Source organism: Haliaeetus albicilla, chromosome 4, assembly GCF_947461875.1.
Source record: "Haliaeetus albicilla chromosome 4, bHalAlb1.1, whole genome shotgun sequence".
NCBI classification, from domain to species: domain Eukaryota; kingdom Metazoa; phylum Chordata; class Aves; order Accipitriformes; family Accipitridae; genus Haliaeetus; species Haliaeetus albicilla.
In genome coordinates this window covers 44,601,473-44,616,059 of record NC_091486.1, presented here as the reverse complement: position 1 = coordinate 44,616,059, position 14,587 = coordinate 44,601,473, and the positions used below count along the sequence as shown (strand labels likewise).

The 14,587-nt window shown below is 54.4% G+C and overlaps 1 protein-coding gene across 1 annotated transcript; it reads right to left on the bottom strand.

Moving 5' to 3' along the window:
• Positions 1-407: 407 nt before the first annotated feature.
• Positions 408-14,587, bottom strand: ITGB2 (integrin subunit beta 2). The gene is made up of 16 exons (XM_069782249.1): positions 14,398-14,587; positions 7,671-7,737; positions 7,225-7,313; positions 6,772-6,955; positions 6,412-6,582; positions 5,927-6,168; positions 5,462-5,617; positions 5,164-5,259; positions 4,931-5,020; positions 4,459-4,599; positions 4,011-4,195; positions 3,056-3,300; positions 2,571-2,790; positions 2,198-2,403; positions 1,919-2,085; positions 408-1,631 (listed from the first exon to the last, which is right to left on the bottom strand). Exons 2-16 carry the CDS (start codon positions 7,732-7,734, stop codon positions 1,566-1,568), a joined length of 2,322 nt encoding a protein of 773 aa, XP_069638350.1. The 5' UTR covers positions 7,735-7,737; positions 14,398-14,587; the 3' UTR covers positions 408-1,565.

Below are 14,587 nucleotides of genomic sequence, written 5' to 3'. Positions count from 1 at the left end.
GCAGGCTGGGATAGTACTGGGGGGAGTATCAGACACACTTTCCTTCTTACCTTGCCCTAGACCCTCACAGTCACTGTTGAAGACAGCAAAATGGCCCAAATTAACCCCTGATCTGATGCGGTACAGCCACTTTTGTTTAAGGTGGTTTACATAGATCTGCCAGCAGATGGGCAGGGACAAGAACTACTTTGCATCATTTAGTGAGTCATTCTTGGCTTGTAGGGGAGCACCTTTCAGGACATAGATGGCAAATTAGTGTAGAAGACAGTTTGTTCCTCTGGCCAGCATCTTTCCCAGGCACTGTATCTATGGGAGATGCTGGCAACAATGACAGGATTTTGCTGTAGTTTTTCCAATGAACACTTCAGCTGCTGCCCTTGCACCTGATTCTTAGCAGGACAGATGTATTTACTTTATATATTAACTTTTATTAACATTAAATCTCTTCAGAGAGCAAATGAAGATGTGACATAATACAGCTATATGCAAGTTATTTCCAAATTTAAAGCAAATATGGAATTGTACCGCTATTTCACAGGAATGACCCACAACTTAAGAAAAATTAGCTGCTGTGCATGGTTTGGAAAAGTGCTGGGCTGGAGATGCTCACAGTACCGCTTCTGCATGCCAGGCCCTCAGCAAGTCTTGCAGCGCAGGAAAGAGATCTAGCTGTGGGGGTGGTAGAAGAAGCTGTGGCAGAGCTGTGAGCTGCAGGCAATGTTTCACGTGCTCAGTGCCAATGTTTCATAGTACAAACACAGTTGCTCTGTTGCCTCCTAGACATGCAGAGGGCTCAAGGCCTGGCGGAGGTAAGCCAAGCTTGCAGGAGCCCAAGCAGAACCTTGCCCGAGGTAGGTCTGAGAGGGGAGTGACAGCAGAAAGCAGCTGATGATTTGGAAAAAAGATTCAGTGCATGTTCCCTGACTGCTCTTCCTCTCCAGGTGCAGGTGCTTACTAGCCCTTAGGGCCCATCATCTCACTGCAACCTCCAAAGCAGACCGCCAGCCTGGAGGACCCTCCATGTCCAACTCAGCAGTGAGTGCTTTAGAAACCAGTGCAAACATAGTGGTAGAGACCGGTGCAGCAGGAGAAGGCATGAAGCAGCCTGGGAGCAGATTCTGCTAGATTAGAAGGGAAATGGCAGTTTTGAAATCCCAGCTCCAAATCAAAGCTGGAAGAACAGTGGGCACTCAGCTGGTTTTGGGGCTTGGTGTCCAAGACTCCTGCCAGAAGGCAAAGTTAGCATCAAGAGCTGAGGCAGCTGGTAACCAGTACAGGAGCTATTGCTTGTGCCCACTGGTGAGGCCTGCTCTGCAAAAACAGACGGCAAAGCTGTGTCTGTTCCCTTCTCCCAGCTCCACTAGCCCAACAGTCAAGGGGTGCGCCAGGAGACAGGCGTGGTACAGCCCCTGAGCCAGCGCCTGATGTGCTGGTGGCCTCCTGGAAGAAGGGAACAAACCAACAGGATAAAAAAAGAGAAGGTGGGAGCCTTAGTCTGAGATTTTCTTAGCTTGCCATTTCCTTATTCAACAGTGGATCCTAGCACTGCCGGGCATTGCTCCGCTTCATTGCCCGTTAAACCTGGGGTTCACGACTGTGGTGGTGGCACTCTTGAAGAGGGGGTTATCAGCCTGGAGGGAGAGAGGTGAGAGGCCCATGTGGTTGTGCCATATTGGATTTTCAGCAGAGCATTACCCACCCCGCCCCTCCCAATGTTGACAGTGCAGACAGCATTGGCAGAAGAGCCCACAGGCTGCTTTAGCCCCCTGCAAAATCCAGCCGGGCTGTGAAATCAGCCAGTGGGGAGGGCTCAGGTCTGCCATGGCTGCCTCTGGAGAGGATGTCCCCTCCAGGTGTCCCCAAAACATGTACGTGAACATCCCAGCACACCCCCACCGCTGCGGACGGGCTCTCTTACGTCGTTCCACTTGGCCTTGGACTTCTCCTTCTCGAACCGGCGGTATTCCCGGCGGTCAAACAGCTCCGTCAAGAGCCGCCAGATCAGCAGGAGCACCAGGCCGATGAGGGCCACGCCGGCCACGGTGCCACCCACGATCAGTGCGATGTTGGGAGGCTCTGGGCACTCTGCAGGGCAGACAGACGGCGTCCAGCTGCAGCCCCTGGCAAGGCAGCGAGGCCGCTGCGGCAGAGCCGGCAGTCCGCCTGCAGAGGGGCAGAAGGAGCAGGGCTGGGGTACCTTTTTCAGGATCGACAGCGATGGTGTAAATCTCCTCGCCGTCCTCCTGGACCATGCGGAAGGAGATCCAGCAGTTTTGGGAGTCCTTCTCCCTGCACTGTCTGCTCACCCCCGTCAACTTCTGGGTCACCTGGATGTTAGGGCAGGCCTGGGAGCAGTTCTTCTCGAAGGGGCCACTCAGGAACGCCTTGCACTCCACGCAGGAGCTGCAAAACAGGCAGCCACAGCTCACCTCTGCAGGGGCAGAGGCCCTCTCACCTGGCTTTGGCTGTGGCTGGGCCCTGCCCAAGCACAGGCAGGGCTTGCCTGCCCCTGTCCACGAGGTGGGGGGATCCCCTGCCGCCCCCATGCTGCCTCCGCGCATGTCACTCACACGTATCTGCCACAGGGCGAGGGGCAGCCGGGGCAATCCTGGCAGAAGGGGGGCTGGTATCCGTCCCGGCACTGGCAGCGGTTGCAGTGGCAGGTGCCGCGGTGGCTGCACTCATTGCGGCGGGAGTTCAAGCAGCCGTCCGTCGACTTCCTGCACTGGCAGGCGCTGCCCTGGTACCCGGGTGTGCACTTGCACTCCCCGCAGTCGCATTTCCCACGGTCTGCAGGGGGAAGACCTTTCAAACCAGGATCCTACAGAGAGCGAGGTCACCCTCCCTCTGCCCGTCCTTGGAGAGCATCACCCACCCTGCACTCTGCATGCCATCCTCCGTGGGATGGTTGAGGAGGTCCTGCAGGTTGGTGCGGTGGGACCCAGGACCCCCAAACCCACCCGCTTGGGCTTTGGCAGGGAAAGGCAGCATCTCCCATGGGATTTAATTTTCTAAACGGTGCCCCGGTGGAGAACCCATCATGCAGATGCATCACCTTTGCCACCACAGGGAGAGCCGTTGTGAAACTCGCAGTTCATGTTGTCGCACTCGCAGAAGGTGCCGTAGATCTGCTTGTCAGGCACGTCGCTGGTGTGGCAGATGCACTGCCCACACACGCAGTCCCCCAGCCCCGAGCAGATGACCGAGCTGTTGTCCTTCCGGCAGCTGCCCTCCAGCTCCTTGCTGGTCTTGCCTTTGGTTTCGCATTCGCAGTTCTTCCCTGTGTAGCCTGAATTGCAGCTGCCGTCAAAGGAGAGGAGCAAGCCCAGGTCAGCGGCCACAAGAAATGCCATGGGGCATGTGCGGGGCCCAGACCTCAGCCAAAGCAGAGCAAATCTGGGACTGCCTCACTGAAGACCAGCCACGGCATATTGGTGCTAACTCCATGCTGGAGTGGGGTGGCTCACTCGGAGAAAAACTCAGAAACGCTGTTCTTCCCCCAGTCGTATTTACAACACCAAATGGTTGCCCAGAAATTATTGTTATACTTATAATTTCCAAACCCTTGCCAAGGAGATCTGAATATTTCCTGAGGAAACCCAGCCTCTTCCTCTCCCTGTCACTGAGGCATCATGAAGCAAAAACTGCACTTAAAGACCTGCGTGAACTGCAGCCCAGAAGTGGGATTTTGAGAGATTTCTACAGAAATCAGTGTCTGCTCAATAGGTGGGTTGGTGGATGGTTGGATAGTTGGATGGATGGGTGGATAGTTGGATGGACAGGTGGGTGGGTGGGTGGATGCCCTTAGGAAAGCAGCAGAGGCTCCACCAACAGAAGAGAGAGCTCATTGTGTCTCCTGCCTCCGTGAACATAGTCCACCTCTCTGAATAAGAAAACTGGTGCAAAGCTGCAGAGCCAAGCCCTCGGCTCGGCCTCATGACCCTCTCCCAGCAGCTCCCCAGCTCTGGCAGCATTTGAAATAAATACTGTTTTGAGGGGACAGCACATACCTGCAGATCCCACAGACAATGCTGCCTTTCCCACTGCAGGCAGTTGGGTCAGGTTGCTCGCTGCAGTTGCAGTTGCAGTTGCTGTCGAGGTGGACAGTGAGGGTGTCTGTGAAACCCAGCGGCCGGATGGTGAAGGACTGGCTTTTGATGCACTCCTTGGCCGTGACCTTCACTTTGAAGGTGACCTAGAAAGTGCAGAGTGAGAAAGGGAAGGGCCAGAGGCCATCAGGCAGCTTCAGCAATCGGATGGTGGTATCAGCCCCAGGCTGAGCACATGCACATCCAGCACAATGGAGGTTCCCCCCATCCTGCAGCATTTTGGACTCTCTTGGCATTAAATTCATGTAAACAGAAAGCCTGAAACAACAGGCTGGGTTCCTGCTGTTAAACAGGATGGGCATCATTAACCTTGCGAACTGCGGGGCGTTCCCCGTGCGGGGGAATATACCTCATCATTGATCTTGACATTGTCGCACTCCCCTCTGGCTGCATCCAAGATGACCTTGTCCTTACTGCATATGGAGTCATATTTGACATCTAGGACGTCTGGCAGGGTGGAGTGGTCCAGGATGATCCGTGAGGAGAGGTTCTGTGGGGAAATGGTGGAGACAGTGCCATCAGTCCAAGAGGAGACCAGAGCAAGGGGGTGTGGGATTGCAGGTCAGGGCTTCCCTCCAGCCCAGGGGATAGGGGCAGGGAGCACCCCAGGCTGGGGACTCAGCTGCCTGGGGTCGTTCTGGAAAGGCAGAAGCATTGGAGAGGCAGGAACCTCTTGCTTGCTGTGGGTGGAGGGCGTCAACATGTCCTGCACTCAAAGCCCTGGTCCCAGCTGCTCTCTGACAGTGAGGACACATGATGGAAACCTTTGCCTGCTCGGAGCCCTGCCAGACAGGTGAAACACAGCCTCCTCCAGCACTTACATTGTAGGCCACCTGGATGAGTTCAATGATGTTGCTGGAGTCCTCGTTCAGCTCTCCCACTGCCGACTTTGGGATCATCTCACTGAGTTTCTGCCAACAGAGAGCGAAGAGGTGAGCGGTCCCCCCCGCCATGTGATGGCAGAGCAGGGGGCAGCGGCAGGAGGACACACACAGCTGTTTCTGTCCTCCTGGGGAGGGATGGGAGGCACCTGGACCATCTGAAGTCCCCTTACCTTGTAAACATCCACCATCTTACTGGTGACAGCAAAAATGGGCTGAATGTTGTTTTCAGCAAGTTTCTGGACCAGCTGGCCGACAGACGGGTAGTCCTAGGTGGGGAGAAGGATGCCGCATTGAGTGCCATCTCCCCCACCAGCAGAAGGGTGGACAGTTTGGGTTTCATCGCCCAAATTATGGTGATTATGGTGACCCTGTGGTCTCAGCAATAGGCTTTTTATGTGATTTTTTTCTTCTGCCCCAGGGGAACGAGGCTGAGGGTGCAGAGCTGCTGAGCAGCCCCTGGGTACTTACAAACTCGTTGCTCTTTTTGTACATATTGTCCTCCAAGTGGCACTGGCCATCATTGGGCGTCAGGATGGCCCCAAGCTTGCCGTCACCAGCGAAGTGGAAGCCGTCATCAGTAGCATACACCAGCAAGCGGGTCACATTGCGCCAGCCTATCAAGTCCTGCAAGTGGCACAGAGACCTGTCCCTGAGCGGGGCTGGCAGGACAGTGCCAGCGGGCATGGTACAGCCCTTGCCAAAGTCTTGTGTCAGCCACAGTGTGGGGCAGGGGGCAGGGGGGAGGTGGGTTACAGGAGATCAGAGTCAGGAGGCTCTGGGGTAAGGTGCTCTCTTGTACACTCCCTCCCCAGAGTAACCTGCTCTGCTGCTGAATCAGGACTTATATACAATGGGCTTCCAGAGCCCACCTGAAGAGGGGCAGAGCCACCTCCTGAGGGACAGTCCGTGAGCGAGGCGGATGCAGGGACTCACCCCGCACACCGCTGCCTGCATCATGGCATCCAGCCCCCCCTCGGGGGCATCCAGGTTCCCTGAGATTAATTGCTTCCCCACTTCGCTCTCAAACTTCTTGGCATTGTCAGTCAGCGAGAGGATGTGTTTGAAGGCGAAGGGCGGCTGGCATTTCTTGTCCTTGTTGGGGCAGGGGTTCTGCAGCTTCTCGGGGTGCGTGTTCACAAAGGGCAGCACCGTCTTGTCCACAAAGGAGCCAAACCCTAGGGCATCCAAAACTGCAGCGTCAGGGGCACGAGCAGCAGGGACCAGCAGGCATTGCTGCAGCACACGGCGTGGACAATCTGCTGGCCCCTGTGTACGTGTCCACGTCCCTTGCCCTGGCACACTCTCCAGCCTGGCAGAGGACGGGTCACGCTGCTCGCTACCTGCAACCCATTCCAGCTGTGTGGCTCTTCCCAGCAGCAAACAGCTATGCCAGGGTCTCATGCCAGAGACAGGCTCACCTATGCGGCGAGAAGGGGTGGTACTCTCCAGCGCCCTGAGCAGCTCCCCTCCCAGCTTCTTCACCTTCTCCAGGTCATCCAGCATGGAGTAAGAGAGGTCCATGAGATAGTAGAGATCAATGGGGTACCCCATGGCACGGCGAAACTTCACCTCAAATACAGCAGGCTGGCCTGTCGATGGGGATGCTGGGATCAGCTGCTGTGCTGTGGCTCACATCTCACCCCACTGCCCATGCCCCACTGGGATCCTCCTCTCTTTTGGAAGAAAAGGGGAGGAAATGCGGGCTGCGACATGCCACTGCATCCCAGGTGAGCCTGGGGGTGAGCAGAAGGGTGTTGGGGATGCCAGGCAGACCATACCTATCCTCAGTTTCAGGTGCACCTCCTGGGGAGTCAGCTGTGTGTCACTGCTTAAGGGACTGTTCTGTGTTATTTTAATGCTGTTGACTGGAAACTCAATCTCATCGCGCAGGCATCCCCTCTGCTGCAGCTGCTCCATGGTGTCACAGCGGATGGAGTCTGGCTCACCAGCTTTGGTGAAACTCTGCATGTTGCAACATCAGTGGGGAAAAAAAATCAGAGGAGCAGGAAGTGAATGGGCTTGTTACAAGACAACCCAGCTCCCAAACCAGTTCTCCACGGTATTGATTGAAGGGTCCTGTCTGTCAGATCCCTCCTGGCCCCATCCACCACGCAGGACATGAAACACTCCCATGATGCAGGCTCCCCCCTCCACCACAGGCAGAGCCGGGTGGGCAAGATGACCATCCCACTGCCTGTGAGCTGACTGTACAAGAGGCTCTGTGGACCTACCGGCTTCTTGCACCAGGCGCAGCCGGGACCGGACTGGATGCAGTCCTTGCACGTCCCCACCTTGATCTTGGGGCACTCCATGGCAAAGGCTGAAACAGAGAGAAGACAGAGTTGATGTGGGGGGCACTGAGGGGAGGCCAGTCTGCAGCAGCGGCAGCCACAGGGTGCTCTGACACCCAGCACCAGGCACCCATACTGTCCTGAGCCCACCCTGCCTATAAAACCCATGCTGGAGGCCCTGGCAGGGTCCTCACCTGCCTTGCTGTCTCTCAGCTGGGCTGGCTCGAGTTAAGTCCAGATCCCAGGAAATGCAGGATCTGGCCCTTGCATGCAACTCAATGCCATGTTCCCACTGCTGTTGGCCAGCATTGGGTTCCCTCCCCCTATTTCACCGCCCGCATAAGGTGCCGGGAGGAAGGCAGTGAGGAAAGGCAGGTCGGGCTCACCTGTTGTCACCAGCAGCAGCACCCAGGTCACTGCCAGCAGCCAGAGGCAGCAGTCACGGGACATTTTCTGCAAGACAAAAAGCATCCCTGTGACTGCCTGGTGCACGGCAGTCACAGGGAAGGGAGCCCTCGAACCCTACAGAAAGTGGCTGCAGAGGACAGTGGCCCCAGGAGGACATGTCCTTCCCGCAGCTGTCCCACTGTGGGCAGAGCCTGAGAGCGTGACCCTGCTGCAGCCCCAGGAGTCAGGCAGCCGGGGCCAGGGCATCCACCCCGGGTGAGTGAGCTGACTCAGGATGGGTCCTTGCATGGTCTTACAAAAATACATTGGTTTCCAACAAACATAGCTTTTGGACTCAATGTGGAAGTCAGCAGAGCAGGAACTTGCACCATATCGCTATGCATGCAGCTGAACTGCTGCAAAGCTTGATGTAGTATCTATTCAGACTCTTCTACCTATATGATTATATCTATGTAACAGTGGAAAATCTCAAGCACTGCATTTAGTTTTTGCTAGATGTGAGTTTTTTCAGCTTCTGTGTCAAGCTATATTTGGATGGAAACTGGAATCAAAATTAACAAAAGGATTATTTCTATTAATTAACTAGCATGGTGTGATAGATACATGGAAAAGAAAGTTTCTTACTACTTGCTTTACATTTAACTGATTCATCAAGGAAATGAAATATTTCATGTAGTGAATTAATATAAGTTTTCCTGCCGGGGATTTCCAACAAGCGAGGGTTTCCAACATCATGACGTGCGTGACTGACATCCTAGGAGAGCCGCAGTTCCATCTCTGAGGGAAGTGGAGAGGCTGGCTCGCACTGCGTGGTGAGGTCCAGCCTGCCGGTGTGGCAACCATCAGGCTGGCTCTTGCACAATGTGTGGGGTGAGGAAGAAGGACAGGGTGCTGGAGTCAGACCCGCATGGGACAGGGGGGGCCAGGATGTGATGCCATGGCTGTGGGCTCTGACTCAGGGGCTGGGGAGGTGGCTGCACATTTCTTACCAGCATGCAGGGAAGGACTCCCAGCACATCATCCAAACCCCACAAGCACTTGCTATCCTCAGTTACACCAGCGTTTTGGAGCATGATAGAGACCCTGTTCTTCACAAGTATGTTCTCACAGTGCTTGTTCTAGCTGCTCGCACTACTCGCTTCTTGCCCCAAAGCACATCTGCTGATGCCAGAAATTTATGCTATCCATAAAGTTGGCTAAATCGCTCTTGGGGAGCAATTTTTCAGCGTTCTTCCTGTGGTGTCAATGAGATCATGTTCATTAATGCCATCTTTTCTCACAAAGCCTTCCTCCCCAGCACAGCCCTGGAGGAAAACCCAACAGAGTAGCAGCCTTGCACCATGGATGCACACGGGGAAGTGAGAAAAGAGGAATTTGTTAAAAGAAGAAAAAGGAATAAGAAAGCACAAAGGAACAACAAACAAAATACCCTTTTTAGCAATATTAGACACAGCATCTGAAAAACAGGTCATTGGTTTTGAAATAGTTCTGATGCTGCTCTGAGCAAGAAAACAACCACTCCCTGGCTCCTGCCAACTTGGCACAAAGTGCCATCACTCCTTTCCGTGAACCTCCCGAATTAACAGCTCAGAGTGAAATGGAAACATGAAAACAAGAGAAACCTTCAAAAGGCACTGAGGCCAGGTTAGTATGTAGGGCTGCTCAGATCCCCTTCTAAGACGTCAGGATGTCCTTTCTTAGCTCGGCAGCCTCTGTAAGATACCAGACAAGCAAAGGATGACACTGGTCAGCCTTGAAAGAAGGTCTGGTCTCCTCCCAAGGGCAGAAGGAAGGTCTAGGTGCGTCAATGGGTGTCATTTCAGTGACATTTCTGCAGTGAGGTTTGGTGCCCAGCTGTAGTATGGACTTGGAGATGTGGCAGGACCGCTAAGGCTGGTTGCCACCATTGCTTATAGCAGGGGTCATCTGGATATGAGGGTTTGCAACCTTGGGAACCCCAGCCTGCCCTGGAGCCAGCCTCCCCGGCACCGCATGACTGCACAGGCAACAAGAGGTACCTCTGTGGTCACCGGTCATACCCTGATGGTGAACTGGCCCAGGAGCTCACTCTGCCGTGACTGGCCCAAGACCATCCTGTGGTGGGTGGACAGAGCCCTTCTTCACAAAGGCGTCCTCTGCAAGTCCCTTTCCACCACCACAGTCCACCTTGGTAAGTTTTTAAGGGCATCGTTTATTGTCACATCTGCAACACCCCTGCCTGCATGATATGCACTTGCTGTGCTCAGCTGGCCCAACACATTTTTGTCACCTCCAAACTCTGCAAGCACTGTTTGAGCTTGTAGACAACAGGTACAAACTCTTAAAGTAAAAAAAAAAAAAAAAGAAAAATGTCTTAACAGTAAAAGCTCTTATCAAGGCAGGGTGGATACCAGATCCTTGTTGGACCCTCCTGGGTGCACCTTGCTGGGAAATGATTTTGCTCACTTATTTGGGCTGTGACACTCTGTGACCGGGATACACCCAGTGACCTGTGCCAGCCCAACCTGAGAGGTCCTCCAAGACCAAAATCGTACTCCAGGGCACAGCTGGGTCCTTCCTGACCACATTTGCTGTACTCTTAGCTGTATTCACACTCTTCATTTGGTATTGATCGCTGCTTGCATCTGCTTTGCTGCACATGTCTAGTTAATTGGTAGTGCCCTGGGGATGCTGAAAATAGTGTGAGCTCATATTTCTGCAACACCCCCCCCCCCCAAAAAACAGGGCCAGGGAAATAGGTTTTTGCCCAGCAAGAGCTGTCACTGCCGGCAGGAGGGAAAAGCGGCTCCCGCCCTTGTTTCCTGTAGCACTTAGCTGATTGACACCCTAAATGTGCCTATTTAGGCTCCAGCTCTTTTACAAGCTAGAAGTTCCCACATGGGCTGTGGGGACCAAACCTGCAGGCTGGATGAGCTCCTGCCATCCCACCTGCCCAATGTTTCCAATGAGTTTAACTCCTGCTGCCATGCTAAGGTGTGGGGTGGCAATGGGGTGGACCAAGGCTCTGCAAGCTCCTCATCCTTGCTGGAGGTTAGAGGTTCCTGCTTATAGGCTCATCTCATAAAATAGAGCAAGTTTCCACTTAAAACTGGATTAAAAAAAGTTCCCAAACCCCAGAAATAAAGCAGGAACCTCAACATACACCCTGCTCTGGCTGCTGTGGAGTTTTGTAATGTAGGGTTCATTTTGTGGGCTGGATTTGGATGCCTTTCTAATCCCCAAAGTTGTTTCTCTCCCTTGTCATGAGAACGTAAAGCACACCCTGATACTAGGGGAAAGCAGCAGCAGAAAGCTCACTACTTCTTTTCTTCTGCTGTGGAGGGAAGTTATTCACTTGTGTGTGGGTGGTTGAGTGTATACGTGACGTAGGGTGACTTTCAAAGAGAACAAATGGGGCTTCTGCTTTTGCCTGGCGCCTTACAGTGTTCAGGGGAGGGGAAAGCAGGTTTTTGGTCTGACTCTCTGCATTAGCAGGGCCCAGACAAAGGCCTCAGTAGCATTTTCTCCAACCCCCTTGACAATGCCTTTGGCTCAGTCCCAGACTTTGCACTGCTACCACCAGTCCTGGGTGCTCCTCTCCTGGGTGTGCTCTGCCTGGGATGCTGGGATTTTTTTCCTCTTTTTCATCAATTAGGGCAAGCAGGGGGATGCACATAGTCCATCCTTCTGCCCTGGTGTGAAGGAGCAGAACCGCAGAGCTTTACAACCCCTTCATCATGGGCTGGGGAGCAAGGTGCTGAGACCGAGTGTCCTGGCTAGGGGCAGGTCAAGTTGGCATCAGGCTCTGCTTCCTGGCCAGGGCTGCATGGTGGCATCAGAGGGAGAAGGCTGCACCCCGGGACCAGGCTCCTCCTTGGCCCTGAGTTCTGATCTTCTCATCACATGCCTCGGACGGCTCAGGACCAGAGCCCTGCTTCATCAGGAGTCCTTTGCGGAAGCCACCAGGGTATTCCACCTATGGAGCATCTCTTGCTTGCCATATGTTATATACTTGGCATGGCTCAGGCAGGGCAAGATGCTCATGAAGGGTCTGTGAGCCAGAAAATGTGAAGGTGGCCTCAGGGAAGGTGCACAAGGAAAGGGCTGGGCGCTGTCCTGCATGAGGGCAGGGAGCAAAGCTGGAGCACACCAGCCTTTCAGGGCACTGGGCATGCTGGGGGCTGTTGGTGGGATGGAGCAGGCTGCTGTGCAGCATGGAGGAACAAGTTAGGATTTATAAATAGGGCTGAAGGGGAAGTGTTGATGCTAGCGGCGATCTTGTTGCTATAAATAAGACAAGTGTTCAACAGCAGAGACGGGTCTTGCAGTCTGTTAGCCACAACTCCCCTTTAGTGCTTTGCCAAACATCTGTTTTCTTGAAAAACAGGAGGACGCGCTCTTGTGCCCAGTATCCCAGGAGGACTCCTGGGGGGTTTGCACCATCCGCCTGCAATGGTGAGGTGCCACTAGTGTCAGTGCTCGTGCCTTGGTGCCCCTGGGCACTTTCTCCACGCTCCCAAGCATCCCCGGTGCCGCGTCACCATCATGCTATGACAGAGATGCCGGGTATCACACCCAGCAGTGCTGCTCCTTTCCCCCCTGCTCTGGGTGGCCCCAGACCCCATGCATGGGTGGTAAACCAGAGGAGCGGGATACAGCAAGGACGGGAGAGTGGATGTCACTTGACTTGTGGCCTTTTCTTCCATCACTTGCTTGTGGGATGCGGATAGTTCCCATCAAGGCAGGCCTGCTGGCTAAGACCCCCTCTGTGCAAAGTATCACAGTCAGTGTCTGTGTATACGTATTTTTATATATATATATATATATATATATATATGTTTTTTATATATATGTTTTATACATATATAAATTACAGAAAAAATATATAAATAAAAATAGAGAAAAGTATTTTTATACATATATAGAGAGAGAAAAGAATATATTCCTATGTCCTATTATAGGAACTATAGTTCCTATAGGAACTATGTATATTTTATATGTATTTCCTTCCAGCAGCCTCCAGTGCCTGCAGAGGATGGGTGTGTGGGATGAGCACTCTCCCACGTGCACTAAGCCCCTGGCCCGTGGCATCCCTTGGCTCTGAGTGCTGAGGGTCCCTGGGTGCCCGTGGGACCCTCACCCTGCCCTGGGAGGGCAGGGGTTTGTGCTGTTGGGTCTCCCTGGATCAGAGCCCTGCTTGGGTAGGAAGGGGCTGCCCCACCGGCTGTCGTGCCCTGGGTAGCCTGGGATTTTTAAGAGCAGAGAAGCCATTTCTTATGTCTCATCTCCAGTGGGCATCACCCCTTGGCTGATCCCAGCAGGGATGCTGTGACGGCTGCTGGGTTTGCAGAGACACAGGACAGAGTCCTTGGGGCTGAGCAGGGACCCAGCGACCTGCCCGAGGGCAGAGCCCGTCCCCTGGAGCTGGGAGAACTCGTGCTTTGTGGGAGCAAAGGAGGGATCGCCCATCGCCACCAGCCCTGCGGTAACTCGAGTATGTCTTTCTCTGAGAAAACAAGTCACCCTGCACTGCGTTCTCCAGCATGCTGAGATCGCTTGCGATTGAAACAGCACTGGGATGAGGACAGAAAAAAAGTGCAAAACCACCGTGTGAAGCAGGATGTGACAGCCATGCCAGCGAAATGCACCATTTAAGGCCTTCCCACACCTTGCAGAAGCTGCATACCAGCATCCACGCCGGCCGCATAGTGCAACGCCTCTGCAAGTGTTCACGCCTTCACTTTTCACCTGCCTGGGAGGCTGGGAGCTGGGGCCGTGGCATTGGAAAAAGCATTGAAAACAGATGCCAGGCTGCCTTCCCTGACACCTGGGGTATGCCCCAGATTTTGTCTGCATCCGAGAGCCATGGGATTTTGCTCTCCTCCGGGTTAGCTTGCCCGCAGCCTCTGCTGCCTTTACTGCCGCCACCAGGCATTTTCAGTGGTTGTCAGCAGAGTATTTAGTGTGTACAGCACACAGAGAGATGGAGAAGAGCGAGGGTCTCACCCCCTCTCCTAGCTCTTCTCCCAGGCCCACAGGGGCACAGGGACCCCCAGGAAGGTCCCTGCACCGGCATGCTGGCGGTGGCACCGCGATGAGCACCCCCCCGGCAGCCATCCCCACCGCCCTTGTGCCATGCTGCTGCGCCGGTTCCCTCTACCCCTCTGAGCCATCACACCCTGCAGTTGGCGGTGGGCGCTTGTACGGGATCCCAGGGGGAAGTGGGGGGTACCACGCGAGGAGCCGGTGCAGCCCCCAGCCCCAGTGCTTGCCCGGTGCTGCCGGCTGGGTACGCAGCCAGCACCGCTCTCCCCAGCGCCATGTGTGAGAGTGCAGGGGGAGTACGCTGCACCCCTCTCTGCTCTGCTTTCCAGGCCAATGCGGTGGCGAGGAAGGAGTTGTTGGGGGTCTGACACCCTCCCCCGCAATAACCACCTGCAGTTCCAGGCTTAATCCTACCTCCAAAAGCAAAAAACATTACAGACCAGGTAAGCTGTCTTTGCAAAGGCTGTGTAGACTGATTGCTGCGCCATGCCGCATGCTGCAGGGACACTGCACCGAGCTCCCTGAAGCCCATCTAAGGACTCAAGCGGCCAGAGGTTAGATGAGGAATTATAAAACAAATTCACTGGAAACACCAGAGCTACGAAACCGCCTTGTTGCCCAGCTGCCTCCCCACCCAGAAAGAGAAACAGAAGCAAAAAAAAATGGAGATGCTGCACTCACCTCGCATCAAGCCCTCTCCTCTGTCCCGTGCTCGGGCTGCGATGAGGATGGTCTCAGCTTCTCAAGCTTGGCTGGGAAAAGCAGCCAGACATCGGGAGCCTCGCAACGCACCCCAATCCTTCCTTCCTATTTCTGTCTTACAGTTGGCTGGGGCAGAAAGGAGGAAGTCGGAGCAGTGGCTGTGGGAGGG